Source organism: Chrysemys picta, chromosome 8 (genome assembly GCF_011386835.1).
Source record: "Chrysemys picta bellii isolate R12L10 chromosome 8, ASM1138683v2, whole genome shotgun sequence".
Taxonomy (NCBI): Eukaryota; Metazoa; Chordata; order Testudines; family Emydidae; genus Chrysemys; species Chrysemys picta.
This window is the reverse complement of record NC_088798.1, coordinates 32,535,571-32,558,610: the sequence shown is the minus strand read 5'-3', so window position 1 is coordinate 32,558,610 and position 23,040 is coordinate 32,535,571. Positions and strand designations below refer to the sequence as shown.

General features: G+C 43.0%; 1 protein-coding gene and 1 long non-coding RNA gene across 2 annotated transcripts; both read left to right on the top strand.

Moving 5' to 3' along the window:
- The first annotated feature begins 335 nt into the window (after positions 1-335).
- Positions 336-6,748, top strand: BARHL2 (BarH like homeobox 2). The gene is made up of 3 exons (XM_005298118.3): positions 336-1,513; positions 3,073-3,298; positions 4,970-6,748. The coding sequence occupies exons 1-3, from the start codon at positions 952-954 to the stop codon at positions 5,280-5,282; spliced, it is 1,101 nt and encodes a 366-aa protein (XP_005298175.1). The 5' UTR covers positions 336-951; the 3' UTR covers positions 5,283-6,748.
- Positions 6,749-13,886: 7,138 nt separating this feature from the next.
- LOC135973287 (uncharacterized) lies at positions 13,887-22,234 on the top strand. The gene is made up of 3 exons (XR_010590097.1): positions 13,887-14,528; positions 19,798-19,981; positions 20,719-22,234. It is a non-coding gene; the product is annotated as an uncharacterized LOC135973287 (long non-coding RNA).
- Positions 22,235-23,040: the final 806 nt, after the last annotated feature.

Here is a 23,040-nt window from a genome sequence, read left to right as displayed (position 1 = left end):
AGCTCACCTCTTAAAATAATGGACAAACCATTTTCTTTCTTTCTCTCCGCACACGCTGCACTTTATTGCTATTTCTAAGGGGGGTTGTTATCACCGCTACTACGGCTGATGATGGACGCGGCGGTGCGCACAGTAACAATATTTAGAGACCGACTGGAGAAGGAATCCTAGAGATTCTATAGCAGACCAGCCCGGCTCTGAAATTGACAAGGGCCCCAGAGCCCACGCTCATTGGCTGCGGCTCCGCGGCGTCAGCCTGAGCCGCGCGGGCCGCCAATGGGGGCTTTTGCCGGATGGCGGAAAAAACCCAGGGTTTATAATAAAGCGGAGGGGGGACGCGGCTGGCAATGGCCGTGACGTCACGGGAGGGAGTCGCTGGAGCCGAGAGGAGCTGGGCTGCACTGGGAAGAGCGCGGCAGTGGCCGGGGTCCGTCCCGCTTCGCGTCTCCTGCCGCCGCCGCCTGCGCCACGCCGCAACTTCCCGAGAAAGTTCAATAACTCCGCGGCGGAGGCGGGCGGCGGCCCCGGCACCGTGCGCCCTGTCGCCTCCTGCTGCCGCCCGCTGCGATGCAACCTAGCAGGGCGACCCAGCCCGCGCTGGCCACGCTCCGTTAGCGCCCCGTGAACAATACGGCCAACACCACGTGTGTGTGTCTGTCTGAGCGCAGCACCTGAACCTGCTGCTCGCGCCTTCTCTGTCCTTTCCCTGGTAACTTTCCCCTCCTCTCCCCCCTCCCGGCTGGGTTTGTTCCTTTCCTAGTTCCGTGGCTGCCCTTCCACCAGCCCGTCTTGTCGCCATCCCAGCCCCCTGCCCTCCTCCCCCGCCCCCACCACCACTTTCTGTTTGTTTGAAAGACACTGACATTCTCGTTGCTGTTTTATGTATTGATCCGATTGTGGCGCTGACTCGAGCCTCCCGAGCCCCGGATTGGGATGAAGGCGCCTCTCTGAATGGCCACGATGGAAGGATCTAGCGGGTCGAGCTTTGGAATAGACACGATTTTGTCTAATAGCGGTTCCGGCAGCCCCGGCATGATGAACGGAGACTTTCGCCAGCTAAACAGCGATGCCAGGACAGCGGATTTTAGAAACCAGGCCACCCCGTCCCCTTGTTCGGAGATAGACACAGTAGGGACGGCTCCTTCGTCCCCCATCTCAGTCACCATGGAGCACCCCGAGCAGCATCTGGTGCAAGAGCATCACCATCTCCATCACAGCCAGCAGCAGCAGCAACAAAGTTTGCAGCAATCACCCCAACAGCAACAACAGTTGGGCTCGGGCAACTCGGCCCCCAGGACTTCCACCTCTTCTTTTTTAATTAAAGACATTTTGGGCGACAGCAAACCGCTGGCGGCTTGTGCACCTTACAGCACCAGTGTCTCCTCTCCCCATCACACCCCAAAACAAGAGGGCAACGCAGCCAACGAGAGCTTCAGGCCAAAACTAGAGCAGGAGGACAGCAAAACCAAACTAGACAAACGCGACGATACGCAGAATGATCTCAAATGCCACGGTGAGTATATTACCCCGCAGCCTCCACCGCTTCCGCCATGGCTTTTTAACGGCCCCTGTCGTGATAGGGTTTCACTTTTATTCCTAATAACACTAATGCTATTGATTAATAATAACCTTATTATATGACTCTCCAGTGGTCAGTATTGTACACAATTTGCTACGGAAAGCGATACAATTCCCTGGCAACATTTCTGATATTTCAGAAGCTATAACAAAAAACAACAACAAAACAAAACAAAAATCCCACCAAAAACCAGTAAAATCCAATCCTCTTTAAATTATTGTCTCTGATTTTTTTTTTAATATCAGATCCTTGGATAAATATTTTTTTCTCTTGCTGGGGCACCCCTCTTTGTTTAGGTTAGTTGTTTGGCGAAAAAAATTGTTTGAACGTTTGTTTCTTTTAAAAATTGAATGCATTTCTTCTTTTTTAAATGCTAATTCGTTTAAATGATTCGCATGTTTTCTAACACCAAGCACAGAGGTTTAGCAGCACTTAATTAATAGGACAAATTTCCAAGTAGACCTAAAAGTAGGTAATAACTTTTCACTAGATCACGTTAGAAGGCTTTTTACATTGTTACAGTCTTTTCCTATGCTGGGGTGGGATATTTCTCTTTTTCGAATTTTGTACGCCTACGGAGTCTGCAATATTTCCTGGTTTAAATAATATATATATATATATATATATTATATGCGTGTGTATGGGCGTGGGGGTTATATTTAAGAAGATAGCTGCTATTTGAAAAGCCTTTTCCTTAATGCCGAAGGATTCTCTGCTTTCTGCAAAATGGCTTTGCACAAGGCACAGTTTAAACTATGCGGTGAGAGGACACATTTTCCTAATTTTACGCCATTCACCTATTTTGCAATGTTGTGCGATGAATAATAGAAAGACGCTCATGTGTGCCATTCATTTTGCTATTTTAACATTAGCATAAGAGTGCCCAAAACAGATGTACAGTCTGGTCTGGCGATTTTTTTGTGCACCAACCTCCCCAGTGGGTCAATTAGAGAGATTATTGTTCTTCCTGCAGGGAAGATCAAGGAGCGCTGCAAAAACTGGTACAAACAGAGATGGATTGACATATCGATTTCCCAGCATTTCAGCAAAAAAACCAAAGTTGACAAATAGAATCCGGAAATCTTAGCGCTGTCACCACGACGTGCTCAGCAATTTGAGCTCAACTTGGTGCTTGGGTGACATATCCTGTCTGAGGCATTAGCACATCAGATGCGCTCGCTGTTCTGCACTTTGCTTTAACCTGCCCCAAGTGCACCTGAAAGGGGAAAAACCTTACCCCAGAAAGGGGGACTGTTCATCGGCTGCACAGAGAGAAATCGCCAGACCTTCCTGTCAAACCCATTTAGACACGTAGGTACGAAAAGGCATCAACTAAATTAAGGGATTTCCTTGGAGTCCTGAATGCAGCAGTCAGATGATAATCAACTCTATAAAGAAATCGACTTTGCCCCGAGCCCAGACCCCAAGCAGCCTAGCCTTGGGTTGCTGCTTTAGACCCTGTTTCTAGTGTTGTGCTTGTGAATTGTTCCTAGGGACGAAAGAAGAAGGCGACCGGGAGATTACAAGTAGCCGGGATAGCCCCCCAGTCCGAGCGAAGAAACCTCGGAAGGCGAGGACGGCCTTTTCGGACCATCAGCTCAATCAGCTGGAGAGGAGCTTTGAGCGGCAGAAGTATTTGAGCGTGCAAGACCGCATGGACCTTGCTGCGGCTCTCAACCTGACCGACACGCAGGTCAAAACCTGGTACCAGAACCGGAGGTAAGGGAGGCGGGCAGAGTCAAGGATCTCCGTCCCCGTCCCCCCAAAGAACAATTTGCCCAAAGCCCCTAAAAACAGAGTTGCTGCTCAGATAGTCTGAGCTAAACGGACTGAAGGCCGGGGGAAGAAACACTCCCCACCTCTCTAGTCAATATCAGTGAGATCTGGTCAGGGAAAGCAAACACCGGCCACTTCAATCTGTGACTGTTGGTAGATTTCATAAAGGAACAACCCCCCCACCCCACGCACTCTTTGCCCATGCTAGAATAAAGGGAGTAGCAGCATGCCTAAAATAAATTAAATGGACACGTAACAGGAACGATCATAAAGTCAATAAGTAAACTGCGAAATAAAAATATAGTGTTATTGGCTACTGTCGTTCTCAAGGAAAGGCCAAGAAAAGCCATAGAGGCGCCTGTACAGATTGCCTGCACTTGACAATCTAGTCAGTCAACAAAGTAGTCTCAGACATAGCTAATTAATAAAGCAGACCATATCAATATGAACGAATACACACATGAATAAATAATAGCCAAATCTTGATTACAAAACTGGGGCCATATTATTCTTCCTGTGTCCCAGGAACATAGTGGCAAAGAAATCCCACTGAAATCTCATTATGCAGTGTTGCTCTTGGCATGCCTCTGTAGCCCGTTTGGAAATCACGGCGTTTGCAAGGATTTCTCCGTGTGTGATATTAGCAAAGTGACTAGGAAATCAAGTTGTAAAATGTGTTAGTTTAAAAAAATGTGCTTGGTTTCCATTTGTCCGCGTTGTAAAGCCAAAAGAGGCAATTGTATGTGTATTCTAATCGCAGCTGACTAGGTTTGGAAAACTACGTCCAGTTGTCATCTTTGCCATAATTTTCTGTCTCATTACATACGGTTTCAGCCACCCTAATTCTGTCGGAAAACATTAGTGTCATTTGTATCCAATCTAAACAGGGCGCCATGTTTATTAATTTTGCTGGGATTGCAGTGTGTGTGTATCCACCAGCTCAGATCTCATAAGGCATTTCGCTGGGGCTTGGCAAAGGGAGGGGTTCGCGAGGGGGGGAAAGGCCAGGAAATAAAATTGTTGAAATATTGTGTCAGGAGAGTGAAAATACCGTGTGTGCCGCTAGAAACATTCTGCCAAACTACTAGTCAATATCTTTTTATAACGGGGATCTCTGCTGTCTTGCCATCTAGAACTGAAAGCATTTCTCCTTTCTTTGTTAGATATTTTCCTGCATCTTTATGCTCCACGAACGGTTTGATTTTTTTTTAGTTCAGTTTTTCGGATGCAGGACCAATCAATCCTTCAGTTTCCGCGACACTGCAAAGTTTGAAGGCACAGACACCTGCGATTTTAGAAAGTCGCACTCCTGAAAGCCTGCAAACAGAAGGGGAAACGGTCCCGTGGGTTTCATTTTATTTTACTGTGCGTGTGGCTAAACCCAGGGAAACTGGGTTCGATTTCCACATTGAATTGTTTGCCAGGGCACTAGCGAATGGCGGAGCAGACATTCTAGTTGCGAAGGAGGGTGTGTGTGAAGGAGAAGGGGCCAAGGACAAGTAGGATTTAGGGTTCACATCCCTGGGGAACTCGTTCGGCCCCTCGAAACAGAGCAGCAATGCCAGGGGGATGGTTCCGTGCTAGCTCTAGACCTGTGTGCTCCTTCTCTTCCAGGACGAAGTGGAAGCGGCAGACGGCGGTGGGACTGGAGCTGCTGGCCGAAGCTGGGAATTATTCTGCTCTCCAGAGGATGTTCCCCTCTCCCTATTTCTACCACCCGAGCTTGCTGGGCAGCATGGACAGCACGACAGCGGCTGCAGCGGCGGCCGCCATGTACAGCAGCATGTATCGGACTCCCCCAGCTCCGCACCCTCAGCTCCAGCGGCCCCTGGTGCCCCGCGTGCTCATCCACGGCCTGGGGCCCGGGGGTCAGCCCGCGCTCAACCCCTTGGCCAACCCTATCCCGGGTACCCCGCACCCCCGGTGAGAGCTCACCGCTGTCCCAGCAACTAGCCCCCACCTCTCCCCCCAAATAAAAACCGGCCACCAAAAGCAGGAGCTAAGCAACTGAGGGGGAGATGAAAGGGGGCCAGGAGCTTCTGAAGGCAGCCAAGAGCCAGCCACGGAGACGATTCCATCAGAGCAGGGACTTTTGAACCATGAACCCAGAGCCGATCCAGTAAGTGAAACAAACCCATCGAACAAACCTCCAGGAGCTCGGAAGGAGAGACAGCGGGAGGGAGGGAGCCGGACCCGAGCCAGCAGAGACTCCGGAGCACAGAGGGATACAAAGAACAAACCTCCCGTCACACAGCGCGGAAGACCGGGGTAACGGAGAACTTTGCACTGATTTCTCATGACCTTTTTTCTTATTGAAAAGTGGCATGCTCCGTAATCTGAAAGGAAATGTACATTTGAACAGACTGAGTGCGAAGTGATATATCATATTTATTATATGTTGTCAAAAATTCACTTATATACCTTACTAAAAAAATACATGATTTCTCCCCCTTCTCTCTTTTCATGTCTTTTTGAATTCAGTAAAATAAATGCTTAGGTGACAAATGATAGATTTTTTTTTTGTGACTGAAAATTACAAAAAAAAAAAAGAAAGAAACAAGAAATAAACTATCTTTTTGTAACAAAAAGTGGAAATCTAAGTAAGCTAATTTTACTGAAGTTAACTGATGCAAGAAATTCGGGTCCGAAAAACAGCCCGTCGTTTTAGGGCCACTGTTCAATGATCTGTAAGATTTTTATGTTTGGTTGCTATATTTTTAAAGTCCTCCCTCCCAGGTACTGCTACGAGAGCCCTTAGTTTAAACATCGTCGGGTGTTTTTTTTTAAAGCTGATGATTAAGAGAATAGTGTGGTGATTTCTTTTGTTTGCGGGATTCAGTCTTTCTGGAGCTGCATGGGGGACAGACAGATGCTTTTGAAATGATCATTTTGCTGCGGTTTCAAGTGGTAGCTGTGGTCTGTTCTCTCTCTCTCTCTCTCTCTCTCTCTCTCTGTATTTTTCCCTTTCTCCCCTTCCTGAATATTTAAGAAGTTGATGAGGAAACTGAATGGCTTGCAAGGTTGGGTGGCCTGATGCCTGGGAAACAGGAATGTGGTCCCTAGCCTAGCAGCTGTCCCAGAGCAGCAGAATGCCCGGGAGAAGCGAGCAGGACAGACAGCAAGCGCGAGGCGGCTGACGAGCAATTAGGAGCCAGAAGAGAGAGAGAGAGAGAGAGAATCGAGCCAGATCTAGCCCATAAAACCGTACAAATCTTTGATCTTCTCTCTCCTAGCCAGTTTCACCCTTCAACCAGAGCCGAGCCGGCTGAGCCCACTTAAATCTCGTCCTGCCTTTTGTTTTAGCGCTCTTAAATCCAGCCCTGCGTTCGGGGGTGAGCCCGCCTCAGTGGCACGTTCCCGCTGTGGTGCGGGGGTGCCAGCTATGGACCTGACTAAACCCAAGCGCCAATAGAGGCTCCGCAGTGGGGGGAGGGGAGGGGGAGACGTGCAGAGAGCTGCTGACCTTGCGAGCGGGCCTGGGGAGGTAACCTAGGAAAACTGAAACGAGATAAAGGTAAACACCCCAAATGCTCGCCTTTCTTCCAGGCCCTGCGAGAGGCAGGGAGCGGCAGCCAGTCACAGGTTGTAATTTGCAGCCTGGCTGCCGCTGTCCGCCTGCCACTCTTTATCAGCCTTCGGAGCGAGCCAGCCCCAGCCTTCCGAGGTGAACACAACACTGTTCCCTCCCTTGCAATTGGAAAGATATACAACAATTACCTATAAAACATTCATCAAGTCCAGTGCTCTGGCCGCCTCCCAGGGCTGCGCTGGGCTGGCTCGGTGCTGTGCGTTTACTCTCCAAAGAAAGAGCCTGCGGGCACATTTATTTGGGCTTTGCTAATTAGCGAATGGTTTGCTGATTTCTCTGCTAATAAATTTGCGTTAAAACCATATTGACCTCTGCCTTGATCTAACAAAAGGGGAGAGAGGGCTCGGAAACGCCTACCTCATTTTCTGCCCTTGTCACAGCGGACTCTGACAATTACCCAGCGTCTGTGCAGGGGCCAGCGACATTATACAGAGCAGCAGCCCTGCTTAGGCGACAGACTCAGTCGAGTCCTTTCTTACTCGGTCTTAGAAATTAATAAGAGTGACCCCCCATCATTTAGTTTTAGGACTAGGAACAGGCTCTCAGTAATTTGGGACTCGGGCCATTACATTTACCCTAAAGAGCCCTTTATCTGAGCACACATTAGAATGAACTAGTGTCCTAGGAAGTGTGCAAAGCCAAGAATAATACAAACTCATTTCATGTTTAAAATAATGCTCATTTAAAGCTGAGCCAAACCAGTTCGAGATGATTCCATTGGCTTCATTAATATTACTAAAAAACCCCCAACCATTCGTTTTGTTCACGTTTACCCACATCAATTCTGAAAGTAACAAAGGGGGGGGGGAAACTTTAGACAGAATAGCTTGTGTTGCCTGAGTTGTCCTTTCTCTGCTGCAGAAACGAGTCAGCTGGGCTTTCAAAATGACATTGTTCGATCAGGAAAGTTATGGCAGAATTCAAATACCAGTTTGCATCGCATTTTAATTTATTTAAACTTTTTTTTTGTATTTCTCTCACCTCAGGATTTCACTAGTACAAAGTTTAAAAAAAACATTTTGTTAGAAAGAAAGGAAACATTTTTTTTTAAAGAAAGATGATTTTGCTGCTGGATTTTAGGAAATGTGTTTGAATGTATATTTCATTTTTTATTTTTGGAATGTTAGACAACTTGTGAAATGTACTTTTAAGGGAAATCCTGCTCGCCTTCCTCTCTCCGTGTGTGTAAAGGGAGCAGGGTTTGAGTAGGAATAGCTACGGTTTAAGATAAGCATTTCTTTCGCTTTTCCAAATGTTACAAAAGCATGCCTGAAGTTAAATTTAAATGCGCACTTGCTGGTAATTTTGACTGCTCCTTGTTTAAATTATGAAAAATATCACTTCATTAGAAGCATTTGCTTGCTTCTGAAGCTAATTAAAATAGGCTTTCATTAGAAGAAAGGACTCAGTTACATGTTTTAAAAGCTACAGATGCGTACTCATTTAAATTCAATCAACCAGTACAAAAAGTCCTGGCGCAATGTTGTGAATGTGCAAAGTTGGTCTTTCTTTTTGACTAACAATTGCCTGCGTAAAATAATTGATTTCCAAGGAGTTGGCAAAGGAAAGATTGTTGCTTTGATTTCATTGCCTCCAGCAAATACACCCAATAGATATGTAAATATTTTTGTTTTTTTTGCTCCACCTCCGCAAATAGAGAGGACTCGATGGAAAATTAGTTTTCTTTAATTTTTTTGTTGGCATTTGTACATTTCTAGTGGAATATTTTCCAGTCAACTACTAACTTATTTTGCTTCAGTAGAACCTGCTTCTTTACCTCACTGAAGAGTTTTCTGAAGTCCCCCAGTTAAATAAATATTTTACAATTTCAGATGCGTTCCCCGTATTCAGACAAAGTTTGTTCTCGTATAGCCATTTGATTAAGACAATCTTTTGAAAGCAGAACGCCATCCCTTATGTTGACCATTTGCAATTCAAAGTGCTTTAGCGTTTACCCATTAGTTATATAAACAGAAAGTGGGTTCAAAGAATTTCTGTACACTTGCATGCTATCTAGCTGTCTATTGAAATTAATCTTTGTTTTGAATCTGTCCCAGGAACAGGCTGGCTTCTCCCCCCGAGTGAGTGCGGGCGAACACACACACACGAGCGTGCCAGGGCTATTCTCTGAGTTTGCTTTGCTGTGGAATCCCAGCTCCAAGAGGTTAGGTGCTGCCCAGGGACCTGTTCCCCCAAACAGCTATTTCCCCCTTGGAGACACTGGGTCAGTCACTAGACCCTGGCGCCCTGCAGAGGGGCCTTTCTCAGCTGCTACCACTGACACCCGAAAAGGCTCAACGCGTTCCCTTCCCACGCCTCAAACATGCGTGTAATGTGCGCGCCCTCCTTTGGCACCGGCACCCCAGTTGAGGCAGAGAGGAGAGCTGCGTTCCCCCTTCTCTTATCCTGCCGGCCAACATCTCAAAGCTCTGACAGACTTAAGGGAGTTTCCCTAGGGGCCAGAAGGGCCCTGTAATAGCAGAGCCCATCATTCAGTTATCGTGCAAAGTAACCGGGGAGACATTTTAATTTGCTGCACGCGGCAGAGCGGCTCTTGTGTTTCCCTAGCCTGAGATGGCACATCTGTGTTTGCATTTCCCCCCCAGGGATCTCTGTCCTGTTCAGCGCCGGCTCTGCGGTGCGCGGTGGAGAGAAGCCGCTTGCAGCACCAGAGACAGCTCCTAGGGCCGGCGCAGTCACTGCAACTGCGCGCTTGGGTCCGAAGGCTCTGAAGTTACAGGACCTGTTATTGTGTGTGTGTGTGTGTGTGTGTGTGTGTGTGTGTGTGTGTGTGTGTGTGTGTGTGTGTGTGTGACAAAGTGCTCTCTTGTAGCATTTCCCGATTAGCTGTTAAGTCCGAACAGGGTCACATTCCAAAGAACAAAATCTTCAGATCAGTGCAAGTAATTTGAAAGATCTCTGGGTAAGTAGTTCTCAGTCATAAATCAAGTTAAACCATCACTGTTTAATAAGTTCTTAGGCAAAGACGATTTTATACAAGTTGGTGGCAAACGATTATGAAGATCTGAAATAAAGCAGCAGCTCAATCTCAAACAGACTCAATTTGCTATAAAACCATCCGTGTTTTCACTTCCACGATCAAAACTGTCTGATTGACGATCATAAACGAAGCAACACTCATGCGTTCAACCAAACCTCGGCTATCCGGAAATGCAACACAAGGACCGCTGCAGCTCAAAATAATTTTTAAAAGCTTCTTCTCATATATCGTTAGCTCAAAGAATTAGAGTAAAAAGAAGCCACAAAAAAAGAGGTTGAGTGATCCGAAAAATCCCTTCGCTTTGTTTGTGTTTGATCTCTCTTTAAACTCCTCATCTGTTTATTTCACTTTCTTATGGGATGAAATCACGGATATTCGACACAGAAAAATCTAAGCGTTTTCGTGTGTTACTCATCAAATCCCCCCCCCCCACTTTATAGGAAAGGGAAATGGAACAGATTTTGATCTCCGTTTCATCGCTCTAAAACTGGGGTTTAACTTTAGTGACGCCAATGGAGTCACTCCGGATTAACACCAGTGTGTCTGAGATCAGAATCTGTTCCAATATTTCTTTGGAGATGTCCTTTCCCACCCTCATTTAGCCAGTTCCTCTCAATGCGCATGTGGGGCTGGGATTTTCATGGTTTGTTTTGAAGGACTATAAATACAAAAAATGCCTTTAGAGCGTTTCACCCTGCCCAGCTGACCCAAACTCGCCAGTTGATTTATGTCTGAGTTTTCCTGCAATCAGACCCTTTTGTGTAGGATTCCTTTCTTTTCTGGCATTAAATATCTCTGCGGTCTCTGTTCTCGGGGTAGGCAGTACAGCAGCAGAATCCTGCACAATAGTTAATTATTACCTACATTGATTATCAGATTATCCATCGCTGTAGGGAAACTAAAGAAAACAATATGGTGACAGATTTCTTCGGAACAAGAATCTGCAGGTGAATGGATTGGATGATTTCATTGGATTGGATTGGGGGAGATTCCCCAACGAATAGTTAATTCAATGCTTCTGATACTGAGTCCTTGATCTTATGTTTGGGGGTTACAGCAGCATTCTCTGGGTTGGCCAATAAAGTCTATAGCAGCTCTTTCAACATCGGTAGTTGAAGAGGTTGTGTGCTTTGGGGCAGTCAGGAATATACTAGCGGTCATGATCAAGAGATGTTTGCTGGCACGTTGGTTTACACAGCACGTATTAATACACTATGTTAAATACAGCCTACATACAGATTATGAATCAGAGCGTCACATTGAAAAACCTAACTCTTGTTTTTAATCTTTGAGATTTTCTCCCCTTTCCAGTGCTTCCCTTTGCCAACATTCAAATGACACCTCTGTAGCAATGTACCTTGTAAATCACCTTTTGAACTAATCCTTATTGTGGTAGAGATTTAATGCAATGATAATGGATCATTTGTTATTAAAAAATTCCGAGGTAGCAGAAGCTGGGTGGATATTGAACTATTTTAGGTGGTTGGTAGAAAGGATGACAATTTTAAGAAAGTGGCTCATACCCTAGTGCAATAGTGCATCGCCTTGTGGCGATGAAGCATGGATTGTGTATAATCTTTTAGGTGTAGGACTAAATACGTTTTATTTTCATTGTATTATGCCATAAAACCAGGGTCTCTATGTGATCTGTGAGAGTTGCCAAACCATCCCCCCCCCTCACCAGTTGGTGGAAAAGACTACATTTAAATCAGTGGCTTAGATGCTGCCCCCTGGGACACTTGGACAACTTCTATGAAGAAGTAAGGGGCCAAATCCTTTCTCCTATACTCAGATAATCCCACAGAAGTGGTATAAAACCAGCAAGGTTTGTTCCAAACTTTTGATAAGGTTTGATATCGTGGAATCAAAGTATAACTTAATCCCATAGCATGAAACTGCCTGGTAAGTAAGCAATGACCCTAATGTGCTAACGATTTTGTTAAGGAATTGGCAGGCAGAAGCCAAACCCTCTGTTTATAATTTTACTTGTTTTCAGAAATATGCCTACATATGACCTCTGAACTTTGATCTGACCTGCTGTCTGCTGTTATTGACTAAAGACTCAGAAATTTGTTTGGCTGGAAAATTCTCAACTGTGGCTTTAGCTGGAGCAAAACTACCAGTTGGAAATATATTCTAACAAAGCCCTCATCACATTAAAATATCACTTTCATATTCATATGGCCTATTTTTCACAAGCCGTTCTATTAATGGAAACTTAAAAACGCATGTCCCAAAAATTAACAGAGATTTCAAAGGGATAAAAATAACTTGCTTTGCTTTGACATCTGTTAATTACAGGAGAGTCACTTACTTCTAGTTTCTATTCCAAATCATTACAGTTCTAATTGATGATGAGTATTATCATGATTCTTTATGGATTGATCTGCAACAGAGCTTACTCTCCAACAAAATCTATATTCAAAAATGTGCTTTGGTCAATGAAAACCTCTCTCTTCCACTGAGTAACCATGAGTCCAGGCTGCATTCAGTCAAGGTGTACTACAGAATAATGCAAACTTTTCCAGGCTCTGTTTCTGGCCCATGTTGCCATTATACATGCACTTATTCCTAAGTCTCATTAACGTTCATTCCTTCTGTTCTTTTCAATTGTTATGAATCCTGAATTTACAGAAATATTTTTTGTTTTGAAGAACAGGTTGAATGAAATGACAGCCAGGCCTGGTTCCTACTGGTAAAGGCCTCACCTTATATCCACCCTAGAACTCTACCTTTACTGGGTACCAGACACTGTTTCTTATGACTCATTTCCTTCTGCTGCACAATACCTGCTCTGGCTAGTATGGAGTAATTGTACTCCTAGAAGGCGCAGGAATTGTCACCTTCCTAGAGCAGTTGTTCACTAAAAGATATTTATCAGGATAAAAGTCGACGAGAATGGATCACCCCACCTCATTACATGAGGCATAAGGAGTACTCTAGTTGGGTAAATGCAGTTTAGATAATTAGAGCTCACATGGGAGGGGCGGACTCTGTCATTAATTCAAGTGGATTCAAAAGGTGACATCCAAAGTGGAAAGAATGGAAAGTTCTGTAATATACAAAGAGACGTTTTCAGCATATGCACTTACATGGTCATAATTTACGTAGATGGCTTCTTTGGATGAATCAAGTGGCCCATCTTGTAAAACTTAACGATTCTAAGAAGCAAACCTTAAGGTGACATGTAAAAATTGGTAATTTACTTGTCTGCTGCCATTAGCTAAGTGTGTAGGGTTAAAAATAAGGTACTTCTTTGTATTTAAATATGGCTTTGGTTGGAAATTAAAGCCTGTGAAACGAACGCCATCTTTGTCCTTTCCACAATTCTTCAGTCACTTTCATGCAAAGGATACTTAGGGAAAACCCTGGTTCCTTTGAGGTTAATGGGAGTTTTGCCACTGACTTCAGGGTTTCATCCTTGGCTATTTATAACAGGAAAGAACGTTGCTGGTACTTTGAATACGATGCGAAGTGAGCAATATCAAAAGAAAAGCGATTGCAAGGGATTCTTGACTTAAATAGTTGCAAGCACACGTGAGCACCATGATTTTAGATGCTGTTTTATATTGCATGTGTCTCAACAGGAACTGCAAAAGAAAACGTGGCTTATGTGAATTTTGTTTTTATAGGCGTGTTGGTGACATTTTACGGAGCCTTCGTTTATCCCGAGTCAAGACCCAAGGCTAGGGCACACTGGTGAAAGGCTACGGAAGGACTCAGCAGCTTGGTAATGGGCTAGCTGAGCCTTTCATCGATAGGTCACTGGTTCGCATTCAGCACTGCCCAAAAGTCATCCTCGTCATCTGAAAGCTGTTAGGAGATGTGAAATGAGTTAGTGGGCTCCATTTCCTAGTGGAGCAGCACAACCACCAACACGTGAGATCAAGGCTAAATGGGCATGGAGGCTGATCCGCCCTACTGAGGGTATGGTAAGAAGAGGGTTGGAACACCGGGTGGGGCTTGCCTAGCCGCTTTCGGTGCTGTGGCTGAAGGGAGGGTTTCATTTGCCAGAGCTGTCTGCCTAGCACTACGTTCAGGGAAAGAGAGAGGCGTTCTACAGCAATCTCCTACCCTTTCATTTACATGACCCACATTAACCGTAACACAGAAGTTCCAAGAGAATTGTCTTGTTCCCTTGTCTCCAGGAGCCCATGTAGGGCGCTTTAATTGCCACATTTTCAAACCGATGTAATGGTGGGGATGTCTTCGTAATTACCTTAATGAGATAACACCTTTCCTTCCCTCAACCTACTCATTATCGCGCTTCTTGTTCAAATTCCAGCTACAAAGAGCTATACTTGTTTTTTTTTTTAAAATCTGAAATTTGTTTTAGGTCTCATCCCCTTCAGATAATCACATTACATGGATCTTTACCGTATAAAGCAAGACTACACAGCCGATTCCAAGAAAGGATGGATAGAAGTAAACTAAACATCTGGGTGCCCCTTAATTATTCTTGGCTGGCTCCTTTAGCTTGACCTGTGGTGATGCTAGGGTGTCAAAGTGATGAATTTTAAGATGTTGGGCTGTGAAGACGTGCAGCTTCAACACTGATGGATTTAGCAAGGGATGGTAACAAGGTTAGCTGCATGTGAAGTGTGAATTGAGATTTTTGCAAAGAGACTGTGATTGCAGATGGGCATAATGTTGTACCCTTGCATGAAATCTTGCTATTATTGTATAATGGTCAGACAGAGTGTGAAATGACTTATTACTTTACTTTTGTTCTTTAATGAAGTTGGTTAGAGTCTGAGAAGTACTGGTAAATCAAAAGTGGTCGTGCACAGAAACTAAATGACAGGTGCTGCTAGCTTAAATATTTAGTTTTTACTTGTTTCCTAATTTTCTACTAAATGCAAGCAGAAAATACACACAATTTCTGTCTGTAGTGACAAGTATATGTTTATCTATGATACGGTGCATGTGTGTATATATACAGTGCTTTACATGGAATATATATATCTTATCTAGATCTAGGTTAGATATATCTAGCTATGCTATATCTCTCATATATAAAATATAGCTTTAGACACAGATATACTTGCGTATGATTTGATAATGACTGCACATACTTATGTGAATTCTAGAGCTCTTTGAGCCCTTGTAGTTATGGGAAAACATCCTCCATTTGCCCTTATATTTACCATAGAGCTCAAAATATTCTGCGTAGGATCTTGCGTGGCCATGTGGTTACATACAGGCACCTGGAGTGGGTGGGCTGCTTAGCATACATTTTATCACATATTTCACACATGGCCATATTGAAACACCTACTTATCACCGTTAACAATTCAGTTGTATAACCTACACTGGTCTTTATGAATATGCACAGTGAGGCACAAAGAAATGGAACTACTCCCTCAGGATGCTGTACTGAAAAAGAAGATTCCCCAGTCAACCAAACTCAGGATGCTGTTGCTGAGAATAGCTTGACAAATCCTTTTCCTGCATCCGGAGTTTCTGAATTGGGTCTCTCATGGAATGTCCTTTATTTACATATTTTAGCACACTTAGTAAATTACAGATTTTGTTATGCCTAAATGATGCAAATGATATATTTTATTATTTAAATTCTTTTTGAAATTGCCTGTTATCTAGGCTTCCTACTCCAGATCCTTTTTATGGAACCAGGATAACCCTTTGTTGAAACAATGTTTGTGAGATTTCATCATATATTTTGTAAAGATTGTCATTGTTATAGCTTAATCTGGAGTTATTAAAATGCTATTGGTTTAAATATGATATAGAATGATTATATACCAATTCTCTGAATTAGTAATGGTGGTAAAACCTCATGAAACAGAGGTCACACGTGAGGCCTAGCCTTTGCTCACACATTAAACTCTCTCAGGTTTTTCTTTAACCATTTCACCTCAGTTTTTGAATATGGTCAATATTTTAGAACTCAGCAATGTAACTTGTTTAGTCTATTACTAACCTTTTGCATTGTACTTTCTCCCCTTTTCTCTGGAAGAGGTAAAGGTATTCTAGAGATGTACAAATTTGGTTAAAGCAGATTATTGATTAAACGCAATGTAACTGACAAGACAGAGTAGCACAATTCACCTGCACTATATGAAAATCTGTGGTGAGACCTAAATGATCACAAAAAATGGCCATATATTATATGTATAGTCTAATGGATTAAAAGACTCTTCCATTGCATGGAGATGAAACAAGAAAACACTCTGCCTTTAAAGGTGGTATTTTCTATGTGTCCGTATATACTTAGCTAGAATAATCTGATCCCATTGCATTTGTTTTGCTAGTAGAGCATTGCAAATTAATGTTACCTGTGTTTGGACTTCAGTTATTTCTTGTGCTGCAAAGGATGACACAGTTTGACCAATGAATGCTTAGTCAGTGTGACCATGCACATAGACCTCCTTGGAGACTTGTCACTGTTCGGTTGGTTGGATCCAGCATGGCCAAATCCTATGATTGTGCTTCAATACAGGGACATACTTTTTTGTTCTTAGAAGCCTTAAAAAGGGCTGGATTAATATTATTGTCAGTGAGTACAGATGTAGCTGTCAGAAAAATGTAGTGAAGCACCTACCCCTTAACAATATGTTAGACAAGCTTTACAATTCTCAGAGATTTGTTTGCAGTGGTGTTGTAGCTGTGTTGGTCCCAGAGATGTTACTTCTCATAAGAATAATATTTCATGTAGTTTTCCGACTAAAACAAAGGAATACATGGTAAACAGATTGGTATTTTGTCTTTATTGACTTTAACCTACTGTTCTTCCCTTGGATTTTCTCTGCTTGTTACCTTGCAGCAGTTCCACAAGAAGATTGCTTGTCTTTACCATTGGCCAAGGGTGAACATGTTCAGCTTTCTTTAAATAGGACTAGCGTAGTGGTGTGCGGATTGACCAATGCAGCGTGAATTGTGCACAGCAAAGCTGTGCCTCTTCCATGGAGACTAAGCTCATTATAGTACAGTATTCTAAAACATGCTGAATCACACCGGTCCAGGATGTTGTATCCCAAATCTGCTGCAGAGCATGGACACCTCAATTAGCGCTTACAATGCACTGTTGACATTTCCCTGGGCTGGCCCAACAGGAATAATTAGATTTGATATCTAACATGAAGTCACTTTTTTTCCCCCCCAGCAGAGAGTACATTGAAGAATGAAAGAAAAATCAACTGCATAATATTGGTCCTGATTCTCCACTCACTTATACTGGTTTTGCATGGGAGTAATTCCATTGACTTCCATGGGATTGCACTGGATTTGTGCTGTGTAACTGTGATCAGAATCAGGCTCATTTGTATTAGATTTGGAAATGAAGCTGTGCTATGGGTTGTATTGGCCAGTTATCTACCATTCTTAGAATTGAGGAAACTGCTGCATACAACTCTGAACCTGATCTCATTGTTACAAGAAGCAAAGCGGGAAAAGCAAAGTCCATGGGAATGCTTGCTTAGTATTGGATGTTCTATTCCTTAAAATATGTGTTGGTGTTCTGACAGGCCAATCTCGCTGTAGAACAAGCCCCCAGCCTTCAGAAAAAACAGCATGTAGAAGAGACTATAGCAGGTTGGGTTAAGGATTTTGAAAAGCTTCAGTTTATTAGCATTGCTCACAGCAGAGGTTTGCATAATAACAGAGGAAAATGCACTGTGTTATCATAAAACACATGTCTCAAATGGCAAACTAAAAAGCGTATGGAAAATTAAATGTAGTGGTTAATAGGAAAAAAGCTATCTGCTGCAATGCACCTGAAAGAAAGCTGTCCAATGACACTTAATGACAACTGTGGGTTTTAAAATGAAACTGTATTTAGCAAGTCTTTCCACTTGGAATGCCGCATGATATTTGGCTTCAATACCATTACTTTGCATGCTTTAATGTACTGTAAACTGGAACTTGGAAAGGGTGGCAGAGAGAAAAGGAAATAAAAGTGATAATTTTTCATGTAAGAGAGATCACATAGAGATTTCCTTTGTAGTTCACAATGCTTCCATTCTAAGATGCTCAGAGAATTAAAGCATACAAATAGAGAGAACCTGCAAAGTCTTGTCAGGTATTATTTATGTATTATTTTTTTTGTTGGAAGAGACATGTAAATATAAAGAATTAGAAAACTGAGCCACTAAAATAAATTATAACGGAGCCCGCAATAAATCTAACATGAAAATACAAGTATAATGAGAACACATTTTCTTCAATAAATACAAATCCTGTCTGCATGCTAAAATCCTATTAATAGGGTACTTACTACAGAAATAAATTTTTAAATGTGTAAAAATCTTTCTGCTCAGTGATAAAATATAAGTTTAATCAGATTTATTAAATAAAATTTCTGCTAAATATTTACCTCCCTTAGAGATAATTTATGCTTATGCTACATGTAAAATAATGCAATTTGAGGCAAATATCCGCTAAATGAATGAAGCTATAAAAGAAATAGATTTTATGTGCACCATCAGAAGTCTCTTCTGTCAACCACTGTAGGTTTCAATGAAGTTTTATATTAAAAAACAAAGGAAAGGTGATAGTCTCTTAAGAGACTTAATATTGATCCCATGAGTGATATAATAGTTCATAATTCACTAGAGAACAAGGCTCAAGTGAGTCATATATATTTTATGGCACAATTGGGATTAATACTGTACTTCACAGAGGCATACACAGCATGTTCTATTTGTATGGAAAGATAGTCTAAAAGTTCACCACTCCCCTTACCCCACACTCCCTCAGCCATGGCAGAGACTTACAAGAAAAGGACTTGGGGAAAAAAAGGACACCAGGTGGAAAAATAACCAAGATATCGAGGTGTCAAGTAAAAATAATCCTTAGTAGTTGCCTCACAGTTGGTGAGGAGATGGTAAATATTGGCTTTTTAATGGCAGCGACTGTAGGCCCAGAATGAAGAGTCTACTCTTAAACTGCTACATTGTAGTGTTTTTCTGGAGGCATGGTGTAGAATTCTGATAAGAATTTACTGACTGGCTGGAATGTGGTATTACTATAATCCTTATTTATTGTTACAGCCTTAATTCATATACAGGAATACCAAATTCTTTACATCAAAAATTGTTACATGCTTTTGCAGCTTACATTTGGATGTGAACAGTCAGTCAATCTCCCAAAAGCATGCACTCCCAGAACCACATGTGTTTGGAGAGACTCCTCCTATTTATAGAGTGATGTATGCAATGGATGGCCATATTTGCTTATGAATCTTGGGTTATATGACTGCAAAGCGGAGTGACGTGAAGAAAAGTGGTCAGGTTAAACCTGTAACTTCTTTCTTCAATGGCTTTTCATCTTTATTTTTTCTATTTACTTCCTTTTTCTTGAGTGGTTCTTGTCTAGCTTGTCCTTGCAGAAGTTGGAAAGCAAATAAGAGTCAGGGTTAGGGAATGCTGAACAGATTTCATGCTTCTCATATGAGAAGGCGAAGGAGTGTATGTGTGTGTGTGTGTGTGTGGTTATATGCTGGCTCAGATATACCATTTTACTTTTTCCCTTTAATTGAGTAATACATAATTCTAGCTGTCTGGAAAAGTCTGGCACTTCCATTGTTGGATAGGAGAAGAGGGAGATGTCTGACATTTAGCAGACACTTCATGTAATGTTCATGTCTAACTTATTGCAGGCGGTATATGGCAGGGTACTTGACTGTCTGTGCCAGTCTGCTGTTGGAGACAAGAGGGTCGAGATGAATGTCTTCACTAGTGTTACTTGGGGCTGGGCAGAAGGCCTATTGCTAAGCAGGGCCGGCTCCAGGCACCAGCCGAGCAAACTCGTGCTTGGGGTGGCAGATTCTAATGGGTGGCTTCCCTCCAATCCTTTTTTTTTTTTTTCTTTTTGGTTCACCGCTCTGGCCGCCAGTGCCAGGTCTGCAGCAAGCCTGGCAGGGCAACCCACGTCCCTCCCTGCCTGCCGACTGGAACTGTGGCAAATGGGAGCTGCAGGGGTGGTGTCTGCAGACAGGGCAGCATGCAGAGCCACCTGGCCGTGCCTCCGCATGAGAGCTGGATGGGGGACATGCCACTGCTTCTGGGAGCTGCTTCAGGTAAGCACCACCCAGAGCCTGCACCCCTGACACCCTCCCACGCCCCAACCCCCTGCCCCAGCCCTGATTCCCCTCCCGCCCTCCGAACCCCTTGCTCCCAGCCAGGAGTACCCTCCCACACCTTGAACTCCTCATTTCTGGACCCACCCCTGAGCCCGCACCCCCTCCAGAGCCTGCACTCCCTCCCGCACCCCAACCCCCAATTTTGGGATCATTCATGGCCTGCCATACAATTTCCATACCCAGATATGGCCCTCAGGCCAAAAAGTTTGCCCACCCCTGATCTAGCCCTACAACACCAGTTAGGATAATAGGTTGGTTGTAGAGAAAGCCCACTCAATTGTCCATTGAGCACAGAGCATAAAGTTGGTGAGTAGGAGAGGGAAAATCATGTAGGAGGGATTTGAAAAAGAAAAGGGAGGTCATCTGGTGCAGGAGAGGAATTAAACTGTTCTAAGCATAAGTAGGGTGACCAGATGTCCCGATAAAATCGGGACCGTCCCGATATTTCTGCTTTTTTTTTTTTGCTCTGCCAGTGGGCACCCCCCCATGTCCCGATATTTGCTTCCCCTCATCTGGTCACTCTAAAGCATAAGGGGCATCATGGAGAAAATTGAGGCAGCATGTTTTTGGTTGCCATGGAACATGAGACTTGTTTTCTACTGGTTGGTGGAAACAAAGCAAATATAATGGATGTGGGATTTCAGGGAAAACACTAAATAGCATTTCTATTACAGTTAAGCACATTCCTAAGAGTTTGGCTGAACAGGGCTGCTTTCCTGAATGAGGACCTCAGCAGAAATCAGAGCCATTAACCAACTTCTGTCCTAAGAAAAAGGACTTTCCAAATTGTATGTCCGGGGAAAGCTTAACTCAATTCACTGTAGAAATCCAGAAGAAAAATAACACGTGGACAAAGACCAATAGACCTTGACATCTTTTTTATGTAATAAAATGTTTGGTCTACAAATAAATATTCTTTTATTGGTCTTTATTAGCTCACCGGTTTTGAAGGGACAATTGTGAAAGCTGTAATAAAGGGACTGAAAAAGTTGTTTCATTATAAATAGCTCTGTACCATATGATGCCTTATTTTATAATCTTTTACAAGCAATTCTCCTGCTGATCCAGCTCTCATTGAAGTCAATGGATATACTCCCATTGACTATAATGGGAAATGGCTCAAGATTTGAGTCACAACACAACATCCTGGTCTCATTGAAGTCAATGGTGAAATTTCCATTGTTTTCAATGAAACCAGGATTTCACAGTTAGTTCTGAACCCCTAAATGCAGTTCTATGTTTAGGTAATGGGGGCTATTTTTCCTTCAGTGGTGGAAGAACATCATTCCCATAAAAGCGGTGCTAAATTTAGGCATTATGGGTCTTTTTCCCTATCAACATTAGTATTCTCTGAGCTTGAAGTGGAGATCTAAAATGTAGACAGTTAAATGTACTATTTTTGATCTGGGCTCACAAGGTCTTTTTGTCTTCTTTACTGGTCTCAATTTTAGATGAAACAACTGATTCAAATATATAAGTATTGGCATCTTTCAAGCTTCTCCTTCTTCCCTAGCCTAACGGGTGAATTGCAGTGAGTTTGCAAGCTTTTTTAAGCTAGCCTGCAGGGGCTTGTTCACTAGAGTTTGACTCTCTGGTGGAAAACTCACAGCAGCTCTTAAAAAGGAATTTTAAAAATATTTCCTTCATGATCTGGAACACAAATAATAGTAAATAATGTTGAAAAGGGCCAGCTTTGTTTGAGAAACTTGCATTGAAGGGGATGTATCTTTTTTTATAAATAAATACGATATGTATAATGATATGCCTAATGATACATAACCACCATTTTTAGAGTACTCTTAGCAAAAAGCATTTTATACCACATGGATTGTTTTATTGTGCACATTACTTGTGATTGTTACAAACCCTTGCCAATGAATGACAAATTTACATACACATCATGTCAGCCGGCAATATTTTGCAGCCTTAATTGCTTTAGCTTCAGGCATTCTGTGTCAAAATAGAGTGTTTTACGTCCTGCAAGTTGCTCTGTTTCTTTGCAACAGTTAAATTATTCTGTAATTTGCCTGTTTTCTTTCTAATGCATTGTCCATTAAGTCATTTAATAATTTATGATATAAAATGTATGCTGCAACCTTAAATAGCATTTAAAGCTATCTTGGGGTGTTCTAGTTCTTATGTCAAGAAGAACAGAGCCTAAACATTTTTTCCAACAGCTTTTTGCTCACTATAAAGACCAGATTTTATGTACTTATTTTATGGAGTTTGGCTTATTTCAGTAATGTGTCATGGGCTAGATGTCGGGGCTGAGTGTTGAGGGTGGTGGTTAGGGGGCAGGAGAGGAAAGGTTATGGGATGTGCTTGTGATATAAAGCACAGCACACTAGCCAACTTTGGGACTGACGCTGACAACCCTTACCCAGGCTCTTAGTCCTTAGTCACATGATTAGCCCCTTTTAAGTCAGTGTGTGAATATGTGTTTGTAGGACTGGGTCCTATAATTACAAGAAAGTAGTGTAAAGCAGCCCCCCCTTTTATTTTTGCACATAACTTTCTTATCAGTGAGCTGCAAAGGGCTGCACAAGGCAATCAGGAATAGCCCCTTCAAGTAAAAGAGCCAAGCTTACCTATTCCAAGAACAACATATTGCAATGATCTGCCCATGTCTAGCTTCCTTTATATTCTAATTTGTCATGGATCCATCAAGACATATCCGGGTGCTTTGTACAAAATTCAAATAAATAGCCATCTTGTTTGGTCAACAAAACTGCCAGCTAACGAGGCTTGTTGTGCCTTTAAGGCTGGCAAGCTTCAGCTTTGGTGCATTGTAAGAGGGAATTCCAGGGACATGGGCCATTCACCAAGAATTCCCTGCCACTTGCCACCAAGACTTTGGCTGGAATGTCCTTGCTTTCTAGCTTCAGGGCCAATCATAACTGCCATGGTTGTACTCAAATGTACTGTCTTGTGGAGGTGACCTTTTCTGGAATGCTGTGTACATTCATTCCCTGGGGAAGCAGCTTTGTCTTACGGTT